The 26207-nt window shown below is 38.2% G+C and overlaps 1 protein-coding gene and 2 pseudogenes across 1 annotated transcript; 1 reads left to right on the forward strand and 2 right to left on the reverse strand.

Annotated features, from left to right (window-relative positions):
- Positions 1–3123: 3123 nt before the first annotated feature.
- On the forward strand, positions 3124–4004 carry LOC108702341 (annotated as a pseudogene).
- A 14891-nt stretch (positions 4005–18895) lies between these two features.
- Positions 18896–19894, reverse strand: LOC108702442 (taste receptor type 2 member 7). The gene has a single exon (XM_018237892.1). The coding sequence runs from the start codon at positions 19892–19894 to the stop codon at positions 18896–18898; it is 999 nt and encodes a 332-aa protein (XP_018093381.1).
- Positions 19895–24551: 4657 nt separating this feature from the next.
- LOC108702342 lies at positions 24552–25540 on the reverse strand (annotated as a pseudogene).
- Positions 25541–26207: the final 667 nt, after the last annotated feature.

A 26207-nucleotide genomic window follows, 5' to 3' on the forward strand; every position in this document is an offset into this window, starting at 1 on the left:
CATAAAACTATGGCAGCATAGGTATTCCTATGTACTAAGCACAATTCAGCAGGAACAGTCCCTAAATTTGCTCATAGTCTGTACAGAGAGATACCATAAAACTATGGCAGCATAGGTATTCCTCTGTACTGAGCACAATTCAGCAGGAACAGCCCCTAAGTTTGCTCATAGTCTGTACAGAGAGATACCATAAAACTATGGCAGCATAGGTATTCCCTGTACTAAGCACAATTCAGCAGGAACAGTCCCCTAAGTTTGCTCTTAGGCTGTACAGAGAGATCCCATAAAACTATGGCAGCATAGGTATTCCCCTGTACTAAGCACAATTCAGCAGGAACAGTCCCCTAAGTTTGCTCTTAGGCTGTACAGAGAGATCCCATAAAACTATGGCAGCATAGGTATTCCCCTGTACTAAACACAATTCAGCAGGAACAGCCCCTAAGTTTGCTCATAGTCTGTACAGAGAGATACCATAAAACTATGGCAGCATAGGTATTCCCTGTACTAAGCACAATTCAGCAGGAACAGTCCCCTAAGTTTGCTCATAGTCTGTGCAGAGAGATACCAAAAAAGTATGGCAGCATAGGTATTCCCTGTAGTAAGCACAATTCAGCAGGAACAGACCCTCAGTTTGCTCATAGTCTGTACAGAGTGATCCCAAAAAACTATGGCAGCATAGGTATTCCTCTGTACTAAGCACAATTCTGCAGGAACAGCCCCTAAATTTGCTCATAGGCTGTACAGAAAGATACAATAAAACTATGGCTGCATAGGTATTCCCTATTTTTAAGCACAATTCAGCAGTAATAGCCCCTAAGTTTGCTCATAGTCTGTATAGAGAGATCCCATAAAACTATGGCAGCATAGGTATTCCCCTGTACTAAGCACAATTCAGCAGGAACAGACCCTAAGTTTGCTCATAGCCTGTACAGAGAGATCCCATAAAACTATGGCAGCATAGGTATCCCCTGTACCAAGCACAATTCAGCAGGAACAGCCCCTAAGTTTGCTCATAGTCTGTACAGAGAGATCCCATAAAACTATGGCAGCATACTGTAGGTATTCCCTGTACTAAGCACAATTCAGCAGGAACAGCCCCTAAGTTTGCTCATAGTCTGTACAGAGAGATCCCATAAAACTATGGCAGCATAGGTATTCCCTGTAATAAGCACAATTCAGCAGGAACAGTCTCTAAATTTGCTCATAGTCTGTACAGAGAGATCCCATAAAACTATGGCAGCATAGGTATTCCTATGTACTAAGCACAATTCAGCAGGAACAGTCCCTAAATTTGCTCATAGTCTGTACAGAGAGATACCATAAAACTATGGCAGCATAGGTATTCCTCTGTACTGAGCACAATTCAGCAGGAACAGCCCCTACGTTTGCTCATAGTCTGTACAGAGAGATACCATAAAACTATGGCAGCATAGGTATTCCCTGTACTAAGCACAATTCAGCAGGAACAGTCCCCTAAGTTTGCTCATAGTCTGTACAGAGAGATCCCATAAAACTATGGCAGCATAGGTATTCCTATGTACTAAGCACAATTCAGCAGGAACAGCCCCTAAGTTTGCTCATAGTCTGTACAGAGAGATACCATAAAACTATGGCAGCATAGGTATTCCCTGTACTAAGCACAATTCAGCAGGAACAGTCCCCTAAGTTTGCTCATAGTCTGTACAGAGAGATCCCATAAAACTATGGCAGCATAGGTATTCCTATGTACTAAGCACAATTCAGCAGGAACAGTCCCTAAATTTGCTCATAGTCTGTACAGAGAGATACCATAAAACTATGGCAGCATAGGTATTCCTCTGTACTGAGCACAATTCAGCAGGAACAGCCCCTAAATTTGCTCATAGTCTGTACAGAGAGATCCCATAAAACTATGGCAGCATAGGTATTCCCTGTACTAAGCACAATTATAAGTTTGCTCATATCTTGTACAGGGATACCCATTAATCCAGGCTAGAGTGATACAAAGGAATTCTGCAGTTTATTGTAAGTTATTATTTTGTGTTGATACAGGTTTCATATTTAGAAAAAAATATACATAAAATAACTTACCTGATCTACCTACATGAAAAATGCAGAAGAGCATAAGGCATACATTTGTGAATTTCATTGATTTTTTCAAATGTTAAAAATGTAGAACCTGATACAGATGTGGACATGATACATCTAGAATATGCCATATAGTTTTGGTCTCCATCACTCTGGATCAACTGGCAGTTAAGCAGGTTAAAAAAAGTTAAAAGGTTGAACTTAATATATGTGTTTCTTTTCTCAACCTAACTTACTATGTTACCATGTATGTTACAGGACATTATTGTATTAGAGAGGGGACAGAGAAGGGCAACTAAGTTGGTAAAGGGAAAATCTTAGCTATGAGGAAAGACTGGCCAAATTGGGGATGTTCAAGCTGGAGAAGAGGCGCTTAAGGGGAGATATGATAACTATGTATAAATATATAAGGGGATCATATAATAATCTCTCTAATGATTTATTTACCAGTAGGTCTTTCCAGCTGACACAAGGTCACCCATTCCGATTAGAAGAAAAGAGGTTCCGGCTAAATATTGGGAAGGGGTTTGTTACAGTGAGAGCTGTGAAGATGTGGAATGTTTACCCTGAATCAGTGGTACAGGCTGATACATTAGATAGATCTTGCCTAATGTCTTCTTTAGGGTTAAAACTGGAGTCTAACTGTTAAACACAACAAAGGAAACCAGATAGTTCCTTTAAACTCCAGTTATAATCCAATCTCTTTGAGTGCTAGCACTAGAGCAATCTCTCTCCTACAATTGTACTCACACAAACAGAGATTTTTTACTCTTCTGTTGTCCATCAGAGAATCTGTGGAGTTTGTAATGCTCTTCTGCTCTAGGAGTTAAAACTGGAGAGTAAAAGTCTAGTTGTATGGAAAATAAGACACAACATCAGAAAGAAAACCAGATACTGAAATAATTTGCATATTGAATCTATTCCTCCACATTTCCATAATATTCTGATTAAAGTGAATCATTGTTCTAGATACTCCTCTAAAACACCCTTGCAAATCTCATTCCACGTTGATGAACATCTGAAAAGCAGGGACGAAAAACACTGACATTCCAGAAGATGGCATTCTCTATAAATGTGATCAAGATAACAAGTCTTATAGTAACTTGGCTATGTGGGTCCATGTTAAACTCCTCTATTGTAGCAGTGTATCTCAGAGACTGGAAGAATAGAATAATCCTTGGGGAATGTGAACGGACCATTCTGACCATAGGGTGCACCAACTTATTCATGCAGTGCTTTTTGACTATCAGTGAAACAATTGTTGTTTATGAACTGTATGGGCTGTTTTTTAAGGAAATCTATGTGGTTGGTTCCATATTATTTTTTTCTTTGACTTATGTCTCCATGTGGCTCACTGCCTGCCTCTCCATTTGCTATTACATGAAGCTGCTCAATATTTCACTTAGTATGATTGTAAGATCTCAAAGGGGACTCTCAAGCACTCTGTTCCTGTTTGGATCAGTGATGGTTTCATGCTTGATTAATGTTCTATTGATTTGGACAATAGATACAGAGCTTCTGCAAAATACCACCTTATCAGCTGAAAATTCTATCTACAAACTGGATATTAAATTCATGCTGTTCAATGTTGTCATTGGCTGCTGTGTGCCAGTTCTTATAACTTCTCTTTGCATTGGACTCAGTGTGATGTTCCTTCTGAGACATGTCCAGAAGATGAAGAACAATACTTTTCAGTTGAAGAGCCATGTGGGAGCTTGCAGGACAATGTCCTTTCTTTTGATTCTGAACTTGATTTTCTTCTTGACAGTTATTACAGTACCTTGGCCCTGGGTCTGATGTATCTCAATAATGTCATTGTTAAAACAATAATATACTGGTCTGTTATTATGACAAAGCCTTCGGCTGAAGCTATCGTTCTGATCTTTGGAAATAGCAAACTAAAAATGGCCTTGTCTAAGATGTTTTTGAGTGATTAGCTTATTTGTGTGCTTAAAGGAGAAGGAAAGGTTAAAACTAAGTAAGCCTTATCAGAAAGGTCCACCTAAATATACCAGTAAACCGTCAAAGTAATGCTGCTCTGAGTCCTCTGTCAAAAGAAACACTGCATTTCTTTCCTTCTATTGTGTACTCATGGGCTTCTGTATCAGACTTCCTGTTTTCTGCTTAAACCTCCTTGCCCTGGGCGTGAGCATGCTCAGTTTGCTCCTCTCTCCCCTCCTCCCTGCTCTAATCTGAGCCCAGAGCTATGAGTGAGCAGGGAGAGACTCAGGCAGGAAGTGATGTCACACCAAGCTAATATGGCAGCTGCTATCCTAAACAAAAAGAGAGCTTCTAGAGCTTTTTACTCAGGTATGGTAAAACATTCTACAGAATAAATATAGCATTCTAGCTTGCACTATTGTAGCTTATCTATTGCCAATAAACTGCCTACGTAGCTTTCCTTCTCCTTTAAAATAAAAATGTTTGAATCTGTATTGTTCACCATAAGATAATTATAATTAAATATGTGTGTATTAGAAGCCACTTGCTGACATATGATATCATATCTGATGAATGTGTTCACATTTGTAATCCAGCAAAAGTAATATTCAGAAATTCATGCAATTATATTTGTAGGCATAAATAAAGGTCTTCATTCTAACATTGATTCTTCATTTCCGTATTTGGAAGAGGCAGCCTTAGTTGTTAAGGGTTTAGCAAATTATTGGAAAGAAAACTAATGTCATTAAGCTCACTCAGTATAAAAACATTAGGGGGCAGATTTATCAAGGGTCGAATTTCGAAGTGTAAAATACTTCAAAATATCGAATATCGAAGTCAAAGTATTTTTTACCGAATTTGGCCATCGAACGATCAAAGTAAAATCGCTCGATCGTACGATTAAATCATTGGAAACTAACGATTTGAGCGATTTTAGTGTACGATGGAACGATTTTACTTCAATGTGTGAAGACTTAGCAAAACGGTCTAGATGGTCCCCATAGGCTAACATAGCACTTCGCAGGTTTAAGTATTAAGTATTGAAGTCAAAGTTTTTTTAAAGAGACAGTATTTTGATGGTTGAATATTCAGACGATTTTGACTTTGAATCAAAGTCGAAGTAAATTTGAAGTTGTAGTATCCTATTCGATGGTCGAAGTATCCAAAAAATTACTTTGAATTTCGATTTTTTTTTTTTACTTCGAAAATTACCTGGAATTCACTTAAAACCTTGCTTGGGGGGGGTAGAAGTAATAAAAAGAAAAAACGTGGCTCAAACAAAAAAGTCGCCACAAGAAAAACAGCAATTGACTTCAATGCATTTGGGGTGAGAAAAATTTTTTTGGGACAGATTTGATCATCACTAGTAATAAATGCACATATAACTGCATTGATTGTTCAAGCACATGTTTCAGAGCATTCAATTGGTTGACACAATATTGTTTGGGAGCCCACAGGATTCCATTTATGGCTAAATCAATGGTGCTTAGTAGCTCATCCTATTCTGCTTAAGTCCAACAGGAGAGATGAGAACCAGGCTAGAAAAAGCAGTGTTTTTGTATATGTACAGGTATAGAATCCATTATGTAAAAAACTGTTATCCAGACAGCTCCGAATTACAGGAAGTCCCTTTCCCATGGACTCCATTTTAATCAAATAATTCACATAAAACACACATTTAAAAAAAATCACATTAAAATATTATTTCTCTTTCTCTGTAATAAAAAAAAAATATATATACAAAGTCCCAAACCAAATGTGATCCCCAGTTCAGTAACCTCTAGGCTCTCTCCGAGCTCCAGAAATTCGAATGTTCCAACAGTGATCGTACCTCAAAAATAGGAAAATGGGGAAAAAACAAGAAAAAATATATAGTGTAGCTTTCTTTTTAAGATTCACATCTCGATGCAATTGCACGTATTATCAGTGCCGTATTTACCCACTTAACTTTGAAGTGCAAGTGAATGGAGTTCAAACATACTCATACTCCATCAATTATAGTGCACTGGGCTTTTTTAAAAGAGAAAAGCTATTTTACAGTAGAAAAATAGGGTATAGCGGTATATCTGGTGGTTGATTATAATCACAAACACATAGATTTTGTTTCACTCATCAATAATATTGTTGCTCCCGGGATTCCTCCTTTGGACAATAAAGAGATAATAAACATTTTGTGGTTCTTTAATAATAAAATACTGTATATTGCACTTACAATGTTCTACTTTTAAAACCAAAAAGGCTCTCCTGCAGCATGGGCTGAGATGTCCGCGGCATCCCTCAGTCCTCACTGCACATGTCTGCATTGCTTCCGCTGTCGTCACCACTGGGTCGATTCGGTGAATGGGCTTAAGGAAGAAGCCCATTCAGCGAAACGCGTCAACGGTGGCAACATTTTTCTTTCTGGCAGCTGTCAAGTGGGTGATTTAAATGCATACACTTTTCCTTTATACACATCAAGAGCTAAGATGCTCTATGCACTTTCATATACGCTATGGGTTCATTCAAGGGCAGACTTATTATATTTTTTGCTTTAATCTATGAATCTATGAAGAGTTTTATCTGCTCTCCCCTAGTTTTAAAGAACTGCAACATTCGTCAATGAAAATATCATCAAACCTTGTTCTCCAGCTCAAACCTAAAAAAAAGAGCTATTCGAGCAAAATGAGAGCAGATGTAATTTACATTTTCAAAAACATCAATGATTTTTGTTGAGAACTGGAATTTTCAGTATCATTTGAAGATAGTTTCACTACTCGTTTGATGCTTATAGGTAAGTGCGTTAACATAATAAACATTACTAGAAGAAAAGAGCAGTTGCTATAAATGGTTTCACAAAATTATAGTGGCGGGTTGAGGCCCCCTGTTGAGGTTTGAATTCCATATGAAAACCCCTTATATTTTTAGTACTGTAAAAAGTTATTGTGCCAGTATTGCATAAAGAAATAGGTCTCTAGCACATTAGAAGGGTCTTAAAGTTAAAATTAAAGCATCACAGAGGATGCACAGGAGATAGTTTTATAAATTTCCTGTGTGCCAATCCCAATTGCTTCGATCCGGGGGAAAATTTGCTTGAATAAAAGGGCAAGGGGGGTGAACGGCATCAGGCTTAGGGGCGCCCGCTATGTAAATCTGGCCCTGATTCTATTATGTATAAATTACAGAAGCTGAGGGTAAGCTTTAAGTTTAGTTTAGTGAGAGAAGTCAGGAGTTCTGCGCTTTTGATTTGAAACCGCTAATATCATTTTGTGAAGTCATTTATAGCAATTTCTCTTTCCACTCAACTTGCACTTGGCAATCACTGACTTTTTTTTTTTTTTTTTTGTAACTTAAATTTTTATTTTATAAAATAAAAAATTGCAATTACAGTCAAAAATAAAGTACACTGGTTACATTATAGTCTACTTCTCGTCTCTATTTTTACACCGTCTGGTGACTAAGCATAAACATATCTATAATTGCAAAAGAAGATTAATACAAATATAAGAAGTGAGAAAACCGGCATAATAAAAAAAATACAAAAAAAAGAGAACAAAGATCGGTTAAACTAAGTTTAGACTCAGTTCAGTGATCTATCTTTCCTGACATTGTATTAAATTGGAAGAAATCCGTATTGAGTTCCTTCACTTCTTATGATTGCTGATAGTAATCAAATCATCCCAAATTAAAGAAGATAAAGTTCCCAAGGTGTCCATACCTTTAAGAACTGGGGAACTCTATTTTGTATTAATGCAATAGCATGTTTAAACCTCTTATTACTTTCAATTCTTTCATGTATTTCCAACCAGGAGTGAAGAATCTGTGATTAACATTTGGATGCTATGGATATGCTTACTGCTGTTAATACATGGTTAAGTAATTTCTGTGTTTGTTTAGACATCCTTTCAAAGGGTTTCCCTAATAGAAAGTTGGTGACATCTAATTGAATATTATCATGCGTTAGGACATCTAGTAATTTCTTAACCTCGTACCAAAACGGTTGTATACATGGGCATTCCCAAAATATGTGGTAAAGTGTACCGTTCATTAGGCACCCCCTCCAGCATAATGATGAAGCATCAGGAAAGATATTATGTAGTCTAGCGGGAGTGAGGTACCATAGCATTAATATTTTATAAATGTTCTCTTTTTGTTTTACACAAGTAACACAGCTTTTAGCATTGAGCCACATATCTGACCAGTCCTCCATAGTAATCTCATAGCCAAGCATAGCTTGCCATTTCTTCATATAACTGTGTCTATATCCTGGTACCCATGTGGGGTCATTAATCAATTTGTAGATTTTAGACATCGAGCCCTTTTGGGGTAAACCTTGCAGCGCTAAGATTTCAAACTGAGTAGGAGTCTTTTCTTTAAATGCCTTAACAAATGGATCTATATAATGCCTTATTTGAAAATACAAATACCAGGGGATATTAGTATCCACCGCTTTGGCTCTCAATTGATCCAAAGTGAGCATGGTTGTTAGGGAGGAATTTAAAAAGTCAGAGATCTTAAATATCGCAATAGAGTCTACCGACTGACATCTCCAAATTGCAACTGCAGGCTGAAAAGAAGGATTGCCCACTAGTGCAGTCACAGGGGAGTAAGCTGAATATAGTTTATATTTGACCTTCAATCTTTTCCATAAATTAAGCGTTAATACAGTGGTTTTTAACATCATCATTTTAGGTAACGTAGTTCCTGGTGTTGGCCAAAACCATGCATTAGGGTGATAAGGGGAAAAATGTGAGCATTCTATGCACAACCACTGGGAGTTAGGAACCTGAGAGGACCATGTCAATAGTTGTCTATTATTATTATTAACATGTATTTATATAGCGCCAACATATTGCATAGCACTGTTGGCGCTATATAGACTAAGTTGGGCTGCCTTGATTTAGTAGTGGAACACCCAGTCCTCCCTGAATCACTGATGTATTTAAAGTCTGTTTATTGATTCTGTGTTTCTTCCTACCCCATACAAAGATATGGATTGCTGCCTGTAATTCTTTGAAAAACATCTGTGGTATGATTATGGGTAGTGTTTCAAATAGGTACAAAAATTTGGGCAGGATATTTATTTTAACCCCACCAATCTTACCTAACCAGGATATCGGATAAGAATTCCATTTAATCAAAGTAGTCTTTATTTTTTGCACTAGCGGGACAAAATTATATCTGAATAAAGCTTCATAGGTAGGAGTAATTTTAGGTCCTAAATAGGAGCTATAATCTGTCTTCCAATTAAATTTATATTGTGTGCATAAAGCTGTGAGCTGGTAGTCCAATTGGGAGAGCTTCTGTTTTAGATACATTTAGTTTGTAGCCTAATAGTCTCCCATAATGATCTAGGAGCACTTGTAGTGCTGGATAGTGATGGGCGAATTTGCGCTGTTTCGCTTTGCGAAATTCGAGAAACGGCGAAAAATTAGCGAAATGGCGCCGGCGTCTCGTTTTCGACGCCCGCGCCCGTTTTTCCGGAAATTTTTTTTTTGATGCTGGCGATTTTTTGCCGCGAATTTTCGCGGACGTTTCGCGAATTTATTCGCTGGCGGCAAATTGTGCAAATTCGCCGCGAATTGATGCCTGGCGAATAAATTCGCCCATCACTAGTGCTGGAAGGGAGGTCTGAAGAGACGTTAAAGTCAATATTACATCGTCCGCGTACAATGCTATCTTAAAATGTGACGATCCAACAACTACACCTCTAATGTTCAGATCAGTCCTAATATTTGCTGCGAGGGGCTCGATACTTAATGCATACAGCAGAGGGGAAAGGGGGCATCCCTGCCGTGTCCCATTTAAAATCTTTATTTGGGTTCTCACCCGGGCTGGTAGTTTCAAAAAAGTACTAGGAGTAGTATACAATGCTTTCAAAGCCTTTAAGTATGGGCCTAAGAGATTTAGGTGTGTAGGCAAGGCAAATAAATATGACCAGTCTAAACGGTCAAACGCTTTTTCCGCATCTAAACTTAATATCAATGCTCCTTTGTTTTTTTTCCATATTATATCATTATATGAATAAGTCTCCTGGTATTATTCCCAGCTTGTCGTCCTTGGATAAATCCCACTTAATCCTTACTTATAAGTTTAGGTAAAATAGGTGCCAGCCGATTCGCTAATATTTTAGAGGTCCGAATTTTAGAGGTCCGCATTTAACAATGCTATAGGCCTATAATTCGAGCAAAATGTAGGATCCTTACACTCCTTTTGTATCAATGATAAATAGGACGTAAGCATGGAAGAGGGTATTGGTAAGTCTCTCATAAACAGATTAAAAAGATCTACCAAGTGAGGGGCCAAGGTACCAGAATATTGTTTATAGTATTGATAGGGATAGCCATCCAGGCCAGGGGCCCTTCCATTTTGAAGACTTTTCAGAGTGTTAAGAAGTTCCATTAAAGTAATGTCTTTATTTAGAGTTTCAAGATCCTCAGCCTGAAATTTGGGCAATTTTGCCTTCTGGAAAAAGGGCTCGAATGGTAATGGAGATTGCGGTATTTCTGACCGAAGATTATACAAGTTAGTGTAATATAAATAAAATTGTTCTGTAATCTTATCTGGGTTATAAATAGATTGGCCTAATAGACTTGATCGTCGTTTGTGCCTTTTGTTCTTTTAACCTCCTAGCCAGAAAGGTGTGTTGTTTATTACCCTTTTCATAAAATAATTGTTTAGTCCATACCAATGCTTTTTCCACCTCTTTTTGTTTCAGCTCACAAAGATCTTTACGAAAAGATACTATTTTAGCTAATATCGAGTCAGGATTACTCTGATTATACTGTGTCTCATACAGCTTTAGCTGTTGCAATTGCAGTCTCGAGGCTTTTTCCTTTGCTGTCGTTATGGCAATAATACACCCTCTAATGGTTGCCTTATGAGCCTCCCATAGTGTGGACTTACTTTGCACAGTTCCTTCACTGAATTGAAAAAACTCTTTCAATGCTCTATCAATAGCTTCAAAGGAATCTTTATCATGTAATAAAGTTTCATTAAGCCTCCAATGAGGTTCTCTTTTGGTAGCTTCCATTAGGTCCAAAGTGAGCTGAATAGGTGCATGGCCAGAACAGGTTATCGGGAGGATATCAGCTATATAAGGAATTGTAAGGCATGACTGGGATAGCAAAAAATAGTTGAAACAAAAGTGCACTTTATGCACTGCAGAGTAGTATGTAAACTGTCTCCCAGTGGGGTGGTCTATTCTCCATACATCATATAACAGGACTTGACATTTTTTAATTTCCTTAGAAAGCGAGCAAGAATGTAAGTCAGGGGATGGAACTGACTTTCATTTTATACCGCACGGCTGCAGCCAGACAGAGTTGGGGTGGGTAATAAACACACTCACATGTTGGCTATATGGAGCACTCCTAAAAGAAATCTGACGAAAGCAACACTTTCAAAGCCCTTTGCTGACTTTTCCACCATACTGTGGCATGACAAATTAAGTACCGGTATGTCTTGAAAAAAACAATGACCTCAGGGCCCCCTTGATGGTCAAATGCTAAGATGTCCATGCCCCTTGTTTACTATGAGAATTTCTTAGGAAATCTTCTGAAAAACCGGGCAATGGAAGTCCTGTGGCTCTCCTTGGGAGGATATCCTATCAGGTTGCATCAATCCTTTGGGTCAATGAGGTCTGTTATTTTTGTGCAGCCACTGATGTCATCTTGCTGTGTACAATGTTGTGATGCCCCAATTCCATGGCACGGTGCAAAATTCAAAATAACCCCTCAACAGGAACCTGGTTACAGTGCTTGATTGTAGATATTAGTTCTTAGATTTGGATGCAATTGTGTCAGAGTCACCCCTCTTTGTATGGTCTGATGTAATTGGGTCTGTTGCCAGCTGAGCAGGGATAAAAATGGAACTGTCCTTGGTAAAAATAAAGAATAATAATAGCAGGGAAAATTACAGGTACAAATAACTATGCATTGTCATCTTACTATAATCACTGTGTAGCAACAGCACCCTACTTTTGCTCATAGCCTATACATAGTGATATCATAGGTATCTTTGTTCCCTTAAACCAACCTTTGTTACTTGTGAGCCACAAAAAGGTTGGGGAGCAACAAAAGCATGAAAAGAGTCCCTGGGTGCCAAATAAGGTCTGTGATTGGCTATTTGGTAGCCCCTATGTGGACTGGTAGCCTACAGGAGGCTCTACTTGACAGTACATCTGGTTTTTATGCAACCAAAACTTGTCTCCAAGCCTGGAATTCAAAAATAAGCTCCTGCTTTGAGGCCACTGAGAGCAACAGCCAAGGGGTAAGTGAGCAACATGTTGCTCACAAGCTACTGGTTGGGGACCACTGCCTTAAACTATGACAACATAGTTCAGATGTAACACCCTGTAAAAAGCACATTTCTACTGGAATATTAAAGTTGCACTTCGAGATTTTGAGCAGGCTAATTCTGATTGTTATTGTTGTCCTCTTTATGTAAATATACAAATATGTTCTGAACTTAAAACCATCATGGAAATGAATTGCATCGTTATTCAAATTCCAATAGTTCCGAGCTGTGTTATAAGGAAAACAAAAACCTTGTGAATTTTACTATCACAAATGAATGTTATGGGAGCACTTTATTTCTGAGTTATGCTCTAATTTTTGTCATGAGACAATATTGTCTCAAATAAGTCACCTAAATAATGCATAATACAAATGGAATAATTTGGATCAATCATCAATCAATGCATGCACATGTTTAAAAGAGCTACACAAAAATGGAAGGACCTGTATCATTTTACATGACTAATATGGAAAGATACAAAGCCTTGTTTATAAAACTTCACATTTCGTTTTTTCGTTTTTTCTTCTGTAACGCTTTGTTATATTGATTTTTGATATGAGTAAACAAAGTAAAAATAAAACCATAAAAGAAACAACATTATACAAAGAAGTAAAGCAAAATGACACAAGATATCAGGATTTCAGATTTAAACCATAAATGGTTATTATCAAAGAACAAAGATTATAGAACATGACACTAAAGGTGGCCATAGACGCAAAGATCCTATCGTACAAATCGAGGATTCGTACGATTTTCGGACCGGGTGTGGAGAGTCCCGACATTTTTTGTCCGACAGAGATTGGTCGCCGGAGCCCATTGCGCTCTCATCGTAATCTGATAGTTCGGCCATGGGCCGAACATTCAGATTACCCCCGATATAGCCATGCCCATTAGTGGCATATCGGGGAAAGATCGGCTCGTTTGGCGATGTCTACACAGAACAAGGAATACGTCTGTTGTCTCATGTCAAAAGTATTCCTAGTGCAAGGCCAAGAAAGACACTTATAGTTTCAGAAACGACAGCATAGATACCATTCTGGACATTGTACTGACACAGTAGATGCACCTTATTTGGTTTTTGTACTAAGACTGTGAGTCTGTCCCTACAATAGAAATAGTGAAAAAGTTATGCTAAAACAAAAATGATGATTGGATGCCACTGGATCAGTTCCATGGAAGAAGAAGTGGTTAAATTGTAACATGTTATATTGCTAATTGTCCCTCCACATCCTCACAAGCTTTCAGGACGTATGAGCTATTATTTCATACTCTGTATTAATGTATACCTCAAAAAAAGCTGTGTGGTTAATATCCTGAGTGAATCTGAATGGTTCGAGTCAGGCCCAGGGGGAACTTCAGGGCCAGTTTCGGTTTGAGTAAGTATTTATTTAAATCCAAGAGAGACATACTCATTGTGGGCGAGAATCATATTTCCCTAGTGGAGAATCATAAAGGTAGGGAATGCAACAATATATGATTATTTTTGATCATATATTTGATTTTATATATATATATATATATATATATATATATATATATATATGCGACAATTATAACATGTCACCGCGTGGAATGGAGCTTAAGGTAAAGTTACAAAATACGTATTATCAATTTGAACATATCTGTACTTTACATCGTCCTGTAGAGAAAGAACCACATATACAACTCTATACCCTTCCTTCTCTAATCATTAATCAGAGGTAGGGGTTTGGGGCACAGGGTTTTGGTACCATTCATGTGTATATATATATATATATATATATATATATATATATATATATATATATATATATATATATATATATATATATATATATATATATATATATATATATAGACCCTTATAAAGGACCCGATTTGTAGGCAATATTTTTAGATGGGGACGATCAGTCCCTTCAGGGTCTCGGTGTTGAAGTGGGGGTGGTGAGCAAGTAATATATCCAATTGCCCATATATCATTGTATGAAGACGTTTTATTATTATGTATAGAAGACATATACAGTATTCCATTCTTCGTACCTCTTCTACTTGATCATGGACTTCATTCATTGTGGGTTTCCTCCACTATTTCCAGTTTAAGCTTATCATCCTCCTTGCTGCTCAAAGTATATGGTTGGTTAACTATTTTGCTGCTTTGGGAAGATTTTAGAGGAGTTTACCCAAGACGTAGACCCAGAGGTCAAGTGGTTCTTTGCAGAAAAGTACTTTTCATAAATGTGCTGCTATATTTTCCCATGGGTTTTCTGTACCCATTTTTTTTGATGTTTGTAGATGTGACATATTTTTGCAGTGCTAAAAATCTAGAAAATATTCTTTTGACCTTTTCCAAATGTAACAATGAAATGACAATAAAGAATGTTCTCTAGCTACCAGAGTACAAAAGAATCTACAGTGACCTCAGCTTATTGCGGTTTCCAAAGTCACTCATCCTTATTTCCACAGTGGGCCTATATTAAATATAATAAATCTAATATAATAAATATATTTTATAAATTTATTATATATAAAATAAATAATAAATATATAAAATATATTATATTTATATATTATATATATATATATATATATATATATATATATATATATTATATTATAATATTATATTATAATATTATTATTATTATATATCATATATATTATATTATATTATTATCAAATTCTTTTACCTGTCAAATGTTTGAATTGATGCAAAAATTACGGGAATCTAGTAGTATTTTACTAGTTTGTTCTCTAACAAATGTCTCTATAGAAAAAAGTTTACAGAGGCAAAAGTACCAAAAAGTTTGGCAACTTAAACCTGGAACCTAGAAGTCAAAGGACAGGGCAGGTAAAATAACTATGTGGTTAAAAAACAGGCCAGGGTTAAAACCAATGAGAGCAATAGAATAACAGGGCTGGAACAGAATCAGTAAACAGAAGTCAGTTTGCTCAAGGGTACAATGCAAAAACAAGCACCTTGATATTTCCCTACACGTGCCCCAGAATCAACATGTGCACTTGTGCTGTGTGTTAAAGGAGAAGGAAAGGCTACAATTAAGTAAGCTTTATCAGACAGGTCTATATAAATACACCACTAAACCCTCAAAGTAATGCTGCTCTGAGTCCTCTGTCAAAAGAAACACCACATTTCTTTCCTTTTATTCTGTACACATGGGCTTCTGCTGTTTTCAGCTTAAACCTCCAGGGCATGGCCTTGAGCATGCTCATTTTGCTCCTCTCCCCCTCCCTCCTCCCATCTCTGCTGTAATCTGAACCCAGAGCTGTTCAGGGGGAGTCTCAGGCAGGATGTGATGTCACACCAAGCTTATATGGCAGCTTCTAGCCTAAACAAACAGAGACAGCGTCTAGAGCTGTTTACTCAGGTATGGTAAAACATTCTGCAGAATAAATATAGTGTTCTAGATTGCACTATTATGGCTAATCTGTTGGCAATAAACTGTCTTGGAGATTTCCTTTTCCTTTAATGTACTACATGCAACATCATAGGCAGAGAAAAAGATATGCACAATGATCTCTTACCTCCAGATGTGCCAGCCTCCCTGTTCAAATGCATGTTTTAGCACCTATTAAAGGCACATGTGCAGCCTGTGCTTTTAAATCAGAACATTTTTGTAATTGTAAAAATACTGACCCTATACCAATTCCATACAACACTTTCTACTGTAACAAGCAGCTCTTGCTGACTTACTATGCTCCTGATGTGCCATTTTCGATGGGTCGAAGGGTCTACAATTTTACATGAACTTGCTAAAAGGTCCTGCTAATGACTACTTCATTCAGGACAAACACTGCATAAGAAAATATATGAATATGAACTCATGTGATATAAAACCTTAACCTCCCCTAATGAACTGATGAACCTGTAGGTGATATGAAACCTCAACCTCCCCTTATGAACTGATGACCCTGTAAGTGGTGTGAAACCTTAACCTCCCGTAATGTCTGGAAATACTCCTTTAGTGCACCCATGTTCCTATTCACCCAGTAATTCTATGGAAATTCCCTAGTCTATAAAAGACAAAGGATTATATAGTTTTTCCTTTTTGGACTTCAATTTTATAAAGAAGGTGTAATTTGCTGGAGAGTCTGAGGATGTAGACCTCATTGAAGAGAAGCCAGGACCCTAAGGTAATTGCATGAGGATTTGTAGTTAGTGTGTCTTGCTTCTATCTTAGGACACTCTGTGAAATAATCAGGCTTTGCAGTATGAGCAGGTTTATGCTTTAAGAGAAAAAACAGCATGGGGTTAGTTCCCCAAGCAATACTCACCAGATATAGGGGCTTCAGTGTGTGTGGACACTCAGAATAAACTAAGAGACATCTGTGGTGACAGTAACTTATTAAGGAACTTCCATTGTATCTATGAAGAGAATAAACAGGTTGATACACCTGTAATGTGAAAAACCTGCTTTGCATTATTTAATTCATCATTTTATTTTGTTTCTGCTTAAGAACCTACTGGTGACCAATATTTCTTCTTAAACTGTGTGCTAGTTATAAATCATCTTAGAGACCCCTTACCTTCATAATTCTGTAAGGCGTGAGCAGAGAGAGCAGTACTTTAACTTCCAAAAGTTGTCAGGCCTAGTAGCACACCATTAATGTCTACTAGCCTTAAGGTGGCCATAGACGTAAAGATCCTATCATATGAATCGAGGATTTGTACGATTTTCGGACTTTGTGTGGAGAGTCCCGGCATTATTCATCTGGTGGAGATCGGTGGTTTGGTCAATCGGACAGGTTTGATTTTGTCTGTTGCACTGCAAGAAAAACAAAGCACATTATACTTCATAAATGTCACAAGATGACTAGATGTGCATTACAACAAAATCTAAAGCCAAGATGAATTGTATGTTTTTTTCTGATGTCTTTTGCACAGTTGTGCCTTGCCATTTTCTGAATTGCCATAAGTCTCCATGAATACAGAGCTGCCTCCATTCAGCAGTTGTATTCATGAGGGATGGGTGAAGAAGGCATGTAGATCATCATCATTTACTATCACTGGTAACGGAATATATATTGTTCATGGATCCAAGCTAGACAACGCTGTTTGTCACTGAGTTTCTATCCACATAGATAGTGTTCAGGAGGCAATTCTCTCCTCACTATTCAGTTGCCATTTGTGCAGCTGGGATGCTGGAATTTAACAATACAAATACAATGAGCTAGATAAGAACAAGAGAGGTTAATCAGATAGAAATATACTTGAAATATTAAGTTGCTGAAAAAAGTATTTATCAGGACTGCAGGATGGTCTGTCTACTTTCTCTCGAGCACCATAAGTAGCACTTTTTTTGTCCATGAAACTGCATTCTGATTTGGCCCATTCAAAAAATGTTTCACTTTGTATTAGCCATTAGGACAGAAAACGTAGTAGAGATGAGTCTTTACTAATCTAGCTCACAAGAGCTTAAGCACTGCATTACACAAGGAAATAAGAGCAAATATACTGTAGTAAGACCCAACTCCTGTGGTTGACAATAGTATACACTGCCAATTTCGAGGGCCACAAAATACCACATAGAATGAAGAGAAAAGGGGACAAATACCCCCTGAAAACTCATGGGAAGGTGGGAGTTACAGGGATTAGCTTCCCCCCTTTCATTTTTTGTTTTCCTTAAGTGGCCGAATGCTAATTAGGCTCTGTAGCCATCGGTGGAATGGGTAATACAGAAGTTGTAGGGTTAGTTGTTAACTTGTAATAGGGGTGGGCCTCTTTAGGGGGGATAAGATGTGAGCTAGGTGAGCCACCTGCCTCTTGTAAAACAGTCCCTGCAAAGGACCTCCACCCTCCGATACTGAGATAAATTCGGACCTTGATAAATAACTCCCGTAGTGTTGGAGGAATGGTAAATTAAAGGTTTTGTATAAAGACCCTGGCTGTTATAAGGCAGGGATTAAGCAAGATTCATTTCATGGCGACCTGCTGGGGACAGTTACTCAGGGGCTGGCTATGGTTCAGAAACAAAATTGTCTTTGTTTTGTTATTGAATTCAGTTCATGTGAATGATTAATAAACAAGTTGCGGCCTTGTTCCACCATTCAACCTGCGTGTGTTTATAGTTGTTGTTGAGTTGTGAATATTGTATCTGTGAATACGACTTACCTTTCCCATGATTTCTGAGAAAGAATGATGATCCTCGTACAAGAATACAACAAGCATAACTATGCTAGGAAAATGTAAGGAAATACAGTATAGGATTGGAATGGCAACTTAAATTGTTGGTATCTCCAGTACTTGGAAACAAGGTACAGAATTTGATGGATATTTTAAAATAATAAAGGAGAGAATTTAGGAAGATCTAGGGGATGTAAAAGCAGGTGGCAGGCTGGGGCAAGTAAAAAATTGATAGGAACCAGGCAAAACTTGTAAAAATTTTTATAGTTCTCTTTAGAAGTTGACAAATATACTTTATTACATATGCAAGAAAATTCACCAATGAAAATGCAGATGACATAAGTTCATAAACACAAACTTAATTGTTTTATTCAATATATAATCAATTATATACACCAAAGTCACCCACAGAATGATGCAAAATAAAGACTAGATAAGAGAGAATAAAGGCATGTGTTCCTTTTTCAAAAATATTTTTAGCTACCAATATTAGGTTTAGGTGCATATAGTAGGTGCATTTTCCCTTTCACTAAACATTTTCCTACAACTGTTTAATATGTTCACACAGGTTTGCTTCAGTCTGGAGTTCCCCATGATTAGAATAATGGACTGAAGAGGGGGAAAAAAAGACAGTGCTGTGTAATAAACCCAAATGAACAGCTCTGTATTTAAAAAAAAGCTATATCCCAGTACTACAGCATAAAAGAGCATATAAAAAATAAGAAGCAGTGTCATTGTTAGAACTGTTCTTTGATGAATTTTCATGCTGGGACCACCAAACTCTCCCAAGTTTTTTTGCATACGACAAATGTGATTGTAGAGTGAGGAAATATTAAGGCTGGTGGTGACCAATATTATCAGGAATGGAATACAACAGTTAATGAACAATAAAAATATATAGAAATAAATACATGTTCTGTAATCGGTAATAATTGCAGTCTGGTTGGTCACAAGAGGAACTGCTGAGTTTTCAACATTCTCATCCGAAAACCCCAGTAGGTATAATAGTGAGTTCAAGACAGAGAACACTTGAGTACCCAGTATTAGCCTTGGCACCAGGGTGTTAATCCGTAATTTGAGCCATGCAAGGTAACCCGGTTTAAAGTTATTGACTTTCACAAAGTAGAAGAAACATAGGCAGGAGCTGAGCCAGGAATTGCAGAACAGTGAATACGCAAAACAATAATTTTCCACGTAGACTTGATATTCAAAGACCCAACAAGTGATGAAAAATATGCATGTGATGAAGGCATAATTTGAGACAGAAAAGACCATGTTGCAGAAAGCCAGGGCAACGTTGAGGAGGTCAGTTGGGTTTAAGTTTTGTCCTTTTATCCAGGATTGGAAATTAACAGACATGATGAACATGCTAGTAAGTATTCCCAAAATGGATAAAGCTATAATTAAACCTGGAAATAATATAGCATATCCCACAGCATTCATAGGTTCTTCAGTTGAGTAGTTATTCCAGCTATAAAAGATCATTGGATCCATAGTTCTTCTAAGACCAGCTTTGTAGCAGCCAGTTCAGATCTGCTCAACCTCGTTGCTGCTGAATAAAAGTCTGATTATGATCAAAACGACTTAATAAAAGATGGCTGGATTGTTGCCCAGTATACATTGTGATGCCAGTGGCAGGTCACCTGTGTTATTCGTGTAATCGTGATGCAAATTAAGAGGAAATTTTCTTTCTCCCTGTGGCTGATTGGGAACAAAAGACAGGCAAAAGAAAATCAGGCAGGGCTCTTCTGATAATCATTTAGGGCACGGACGATTCTGGCGCGATCCGGCGTGCTGCGCAAAAACGCAGGTGTCACGTCGGATGCGATAGAAATAAGGTAAGTAATTCCAAAAATGTTTTGGGAAACCAGGTTCCCCCATACATTTTCTAATATATATAAACTATACAGTGGGCTCATTTGTAGGGCATTATAACAACTCTATTGTCTTTATTAAGGTTCCCTGGACTTGTGTAATGTAATGTATTTGCTGCAACATATACGTCCATTCAACTTTATAATTTCCCGCCTGAGCGAAGACCTCTAAAAAAGTTGTGCTAGGCAGCATTAAACGCTAGCACATCTTCGCTTTGATTGCCAAAAATTTGCCAGTGTTCGCTCCCTGGACGCAACTTATTCATTTTAGTAAATGAGCGTAAAAGAAGTGTTGCGATGGCTGTGAAACCGTCGCTAGCAAATTTTCACCATTTAGTAAATTTACCCCCATGACTCGTGTGATAGAACAAAGCTAAAGGTCTACTTTCATTTCATTGCAATGGCTTTAATGTCATATAACAATGGGGATGGCAAAGCTTTATATAAACTAAAGTAAGAAGAGCAGCCTTGAAAAAAGTCACAATTATCTGTGGAACAGGACAAATACCATGGGGCTTTAAATCCTTCATTAGCAAAAAGGAAGGTAATAACCCTATAACACAACTATAAACTTCTGGTGGACACAGCTGTCTCCGCTTTATACATTTGTATCTTTCCCATTCTGTAGTTGTTCTCTAAATGTATGTTCCATATTCCAATTTATACTCTGCATTGTTTAATAATATATAAAGTGGAATTCAAGTGACGTATACATAACACTTATGGTGCATTCTTTCTTATAAATTGTAGGTTGAAAAAAGACACAACCATCAAGTTCAACATTTTTAGTCTATATATAACCTGCCTAACTGCTTTCTGATCCAGAAGGCAAAAAAAACCACATGAAACGGATCCAATTTGCCTCAGAGGGGGTAAAAATCCTTCCTGACTCCAAGATGCAATGGGACCAGTCCCTGGATCAACTTGTACTATGAGCTATCTCCTATATCCCTGTATTCCCTCACTTGCTAAACACCATCCAACCCCTTCTTATACCTATCTAATGTATCAGCCTGTACCACTGATTCACTTCCCAGCTCTCCCTGTAACACCCCTTTCCCTCCTCTAATCTCATTGGCTCAATCCTGTCTGCTGGGAGGAGCTACTGGTGAATAAAGCATCCGACCCTTCCTTGTACCTATCTAATGTATCAGCCTGTACCACTGATTCAGGGAGACAATTCCACATCTTCACAGCTCTCACTGTAACAAACCTCTTCCCAATATTTAGCCGGAACCTCTTTTCTTCTAATCGGAATGGGAGACCTCGTGTCAGATGGAAAGACCTACTGGTAAATAAATCATTAGAGAGATTATTATATGATCCCCTTATATATTTATACATAGTTATCATATCTCCCCTTAAGCACCTCTTCTCCAGCGGGAACATTCCCAATTTGGCCAGTCTTTCCTCATAGCTAAGATTTTTCCAGCTTAGTTGCCCTTCCCTAGAATAATGTCCTGTTTGAGAGATGGAGACCTGGAATGGGACAGTCTCCTAAGGTGGTCAACCCTGGCATCAGATTTGGCCAGACTCTTTACCGACACACGAGGAAGACAAAGTTGCTGGTGAACCTGTATGGCTGATTTTAACATAGAAACATGAAACAGGTTAGATAACAAAAACATCTCAGGTAACTCAAGGTGGACAGAGGTTGGATTCACAATTTCCACAATAGGGTATGGACCTATAAATCTGGGCCCCATTTAAGAGATGGAATTTTAAGCTTGATATCCCCTGTGGATAACCAAACCAAGTCCCCAACCTGAAATTTGGATACTTCCCTATGGGTCTTATCGGCTGCTCTTTTCTGTGCGGATGTAACTGCCGATAGGGAACTATGTATCCCAAAATGAGACTTAGTGCAATGCTCAACAGAAGAGAGTTTCTCTAGGGAAGTAACTGCAACCATTAGAGTGGAAGCTAGACATGAATCTTTGCACTTGGGACCCCACTGAATAACCTCCCCAGTTACCAATGAATGTGAGGGTTGTGTACCTGTAGCCATGGTAACCCCAGAATTAACAGGGACGAGGAACCACCGAGAACGTGAAAAGCTAATTTTTCACAATGCATATTGTTCACACACATGAATAATGCCTTGGATTTTTGGGTTACCAGACCTGACCCCAGGGGGCTTTTATCAATAACAGAAATCCTCATCGGAGGTGTGAGGGGAATAAGGGGAAGATTATACCTTTCTGCAGCATCTAAACAAATTTCCCCCAGCCCCAGAATCCACCAAGGCCAACACTTTAACTGAACCCCCAGGCCAGGACAAAACTACAGGTACTCAATTTTTTTGAGGAAATCTCTCTACCCAAATGGAGCTTCACTTCTCCACTTCCCTCTTGGGACAATTTTTAAGGAAATGCCCCTTATCCCCACAATATATGCATAGACCCAGGGATTGCCTACGGGGCCCTTTCCTCAGGAGACAAGCGTGTAGCCCCCAATTGCATGGGTTCCCCTTGAGGGTTAGGAAACGAGGGAGTTGGTGACTCATCATTAAATATAATAGGGAAATCTGTATCCCCCTCAGCTTGTCTTTCTCTTTGCCTCCTATCAATTTGGATTGCTAACCTCATGAGGTCATCCAAAGTAGATGAAGGAGGGTAATTAACCAGACTATTTTTGACAGAGCTAGAAAGACCCACTCGGAATTGACTACGAAGAGCTGTATCATTCCACCCCGTCTCAACTGACCAGCGGCGGAATTCTGTAAAATACTCCTCAATAACTCTTTTCCCTTGACGGAGTTTACGAATAGTGGAATCGGCAGAGCTAGCACAATCTGGGTCATCGTATAACATGGGCATGGTAGCAAAAAATGCTTCTAGGGATAGATGGGCAGGGTCAGAGGGGGGTAATCTTAGTGCCCAAACTTCTGGGTCACCTTGTAGTAAGGTCATAACGAACCTTACTTCATCCTCACCAGTAGGGAAGTTGTGAGGCAAAAAACTGAGGTACAGTATAACTTACATGCCTCTTAAAAAACAGAAAATGTACTCCTATCCCCACCATACTTATCAGGGAAGGGGAATTTTGGGTCATGGGAAGAACCTCTATCACCCGGAGTAGCTGATGGAACAGATACTTCAGGAATCTCAGAAGAGGATTGCTGAGCTGCATCCAACCTCTTGAAGAGAGACCACAGGCCTTGGATAATATAATTCTGTTTTCCCTCTTGTTCATCTAGACGCTGGAGGAGGGTCGAGTACAGCAGTTCATTGATTTGCTTCTTCCATTTTCTTCCGTCTCATGGGCCCGTTGTACTGTCACGTTCGGCACCCTATATCCAGAACCCAAGCTAAACTCCCTGGTCTCGGCACTCACTTCTGCCTTTAGCTGCCACCTTTCACCTCGGGAGGAGCCCTCGGCTTATTGGATGCCACCAGGTCTTAATTGAGAGAGGAGCTAAGCCAACGGTTCTGGACTAGCAAAGGGGCACGATCGTCTCACCAGGATACCGGAAGGAAGAAAACCACCAGGAACAGGCAGGCCTGAATAAATCCATATTTGTGGCAAAATAATCGTATTGTGTATATTAATGGTTATATGTAGATAAAGGAGGCATTTTTGGAATAATTTTTTATTTTGGAGAGTGATTACCTTGATAGGTGACCTAATGTAAGAAGGCTTGTTTGTCTAGAAGGTTAGAGGAAAAGGCAAAATTTTGATTAAGAAGTGTTACTGGTCATATACTTGGAGGATATAAATAGTAGGAGAAAATATAGGTAGATGTCAATTCAAGTGACAGGCTGTGATAACAAAAAAACACAAATTGACAAACTTTTAAGCTTTATTCAGAACAAAACCAAAGAACAATTCCAAACAAATAATCAACTCTTTAAGACAAGTTAAGCTAGGCTTACAGTATGCCTTGGATCACCTTTAGTAGCTGCTACTTGTAGTCTCCTGTGATTCATACCTAATAATGGCAGAGGAATACAACACCCTTTGTATTAATATGTTGTTAAATCTCCAATGCAGACATAAAAGGGAAAACAAGTTGTTTTAGTTTACCTCATTATGCATTTATGATGACCGAAAGTTCATAAAACCAAGGACCACTCACTTACATGGCTGATCTAGAGAAGGAATAACTAACCTTATATTTTGTTGTTTTATATAATATAAGAAAAATCACACAAAGAAATATACATGGCTACTGCTACTAAACAAAGGAAAATCCCTAGTAGGGCATACAATTAACCACACTTAAATTCATATAAAGCAAATTCAACTTTTTTGATATTCCTTTTGAGTGCATTGGTTCAATTAGTGGATATATTTTCAACTTCACGAAATATTTTTATACCCTTGTTCAGTATTTTCACACAAGTCTGCCTCAGCCTGGAGTTCCCCATGATTAGAATGATAGATTGAGTTGGGGAGAAAGCACAACTCAGTATGTACTGTAGTTAACCATGTCCAACAACTGCTTATTTAGAAATATACTACTCCCCAGTGATAAACCGCAAAAGAAAACATAAATAATAAGAAAAGATGCCATTGTACGTGCTGCTCTCTGATGACTTTTCAGGCTGGGACCACCAAACTCTCCCATGTTTTGTTGCATGTGGCGTGTGTGTTTGTAGAGTGAGGTGATGATAAGGCTGGTGGTGACCACAATAATGAGGAATGGAATATAACAACTGAGCAACAAGAAGAATATATTGTAAAACGTGTCTATCCTGTCTCCAGTAGTACTTGAAGTCTCATTTTAGTTTTCAAAGTTGACTTCAAAAAATGTCAACATGTAAAATAGTGAATTTAAGATGGAGAACACTTGAGCTCCCAGTATTAGCCTTGGAACCAGGGTGTTTATCTTTGACTTGAGCCGTGCCAGGAAACCAGGTTTAAAGTTACTGACTTTCACAAAGGAGAAGAAGCATAGGCAGGCACTAAGCCATGAATTGCAGAAGAGCGCATAAACCATGGCAGAATTATATACATAGAAATGATAATCTTTAAAGACCTCGCGAGTGGTGAACTGAAAATATATGGTCCAGACACCAGTGGAGACAGGAAAAACCAGGTTAGAGAAAGCCAGGGCAACAATGAAGAGGTCACTTGGGTTCAAGTTTTGCCCTTTCATCCAGGAATGGAAATTAGTAGACATGATGAACATGTTAGTGAGCATCCCAACACACGATATAAATATGAATAGAATTGGAGATATTTTAGTATCTTTCCCAACCACAGCATCCACAGGTTGGTCAGTTGAGTAGTTATTCCAGTTGTAACAAGTTACTAGATCCATAGCAGCTTGTACTTTTTCAGATCTCATAAACAGCTTTGCACTGATCTGTTCAGCCAGCTTCCTGCAGCAGATAAAGTCAGTTTATGATCATTATGTCTTATTTCAAGATCATTGGATTATTGCCCAATGTACTTTGGGATGCAAGTGGCAGGTTTCCGGTGTAATTTGTTAACCGGGATGCAAATCATAAAAATATTTTCGTACTGCCTTTGGCATCTTCACTGATTGAGAGCAGAAGAATAAGGGTTATTTATATCCATCACTCTCATTTACATTCATTATAATTCCCATTTTGCTACATTACCTGTGATTCATGCACGGATAATTGAAAAGTATGCATTTGTCCAAAATGCCAAATATTATTCAGCAGCTCATATGAGATAGAAAGATGCTAAGAGTACAGTCATTGTTACCAGGACAACGCAAATTCACTAAAATCCAAAGTTGAGTCCAGGGTGCCGAATGCTGGGGAAGTTGCGTTACTGCGCCAAGCGAATTGAAGTTGCGCTAGCGTTGCCTAATTTGCATACGGCAGGAAGTTAAAGTTCAATGGACATATATGTTGCAGCAAATACATTACACTACACAAGCCCGGGAAACCTTAATAAAATAAAATAAAGTTGTTATATAGCCCTACACATGAGCCCACTGTATAGTTTATATGCCA

Source organism: Xenopus laevis, chromosome 9_10S (assembly GCF_017654675.1).
Source record: "Xenopus laevis strain J_2021 chromosome 9_10S, Xenopus_laevis_v10.1, whole genome shotgun sequence".
NCBI lineage: Eukaryota > Metazoa > Chordata > Amphibia > Anura > Pipidae > Xenopus > Xenopus laevis.

What these genes read in the sequence shown, in the direction of transcription:
- LOC108702442 (XM_018237892.1), bottom strand. Translation starts at nt 19,894, where the DNA reads ATGGATCCAATGATCTTTTATAGCTGGAATAACTACTCAACTGAAGAA.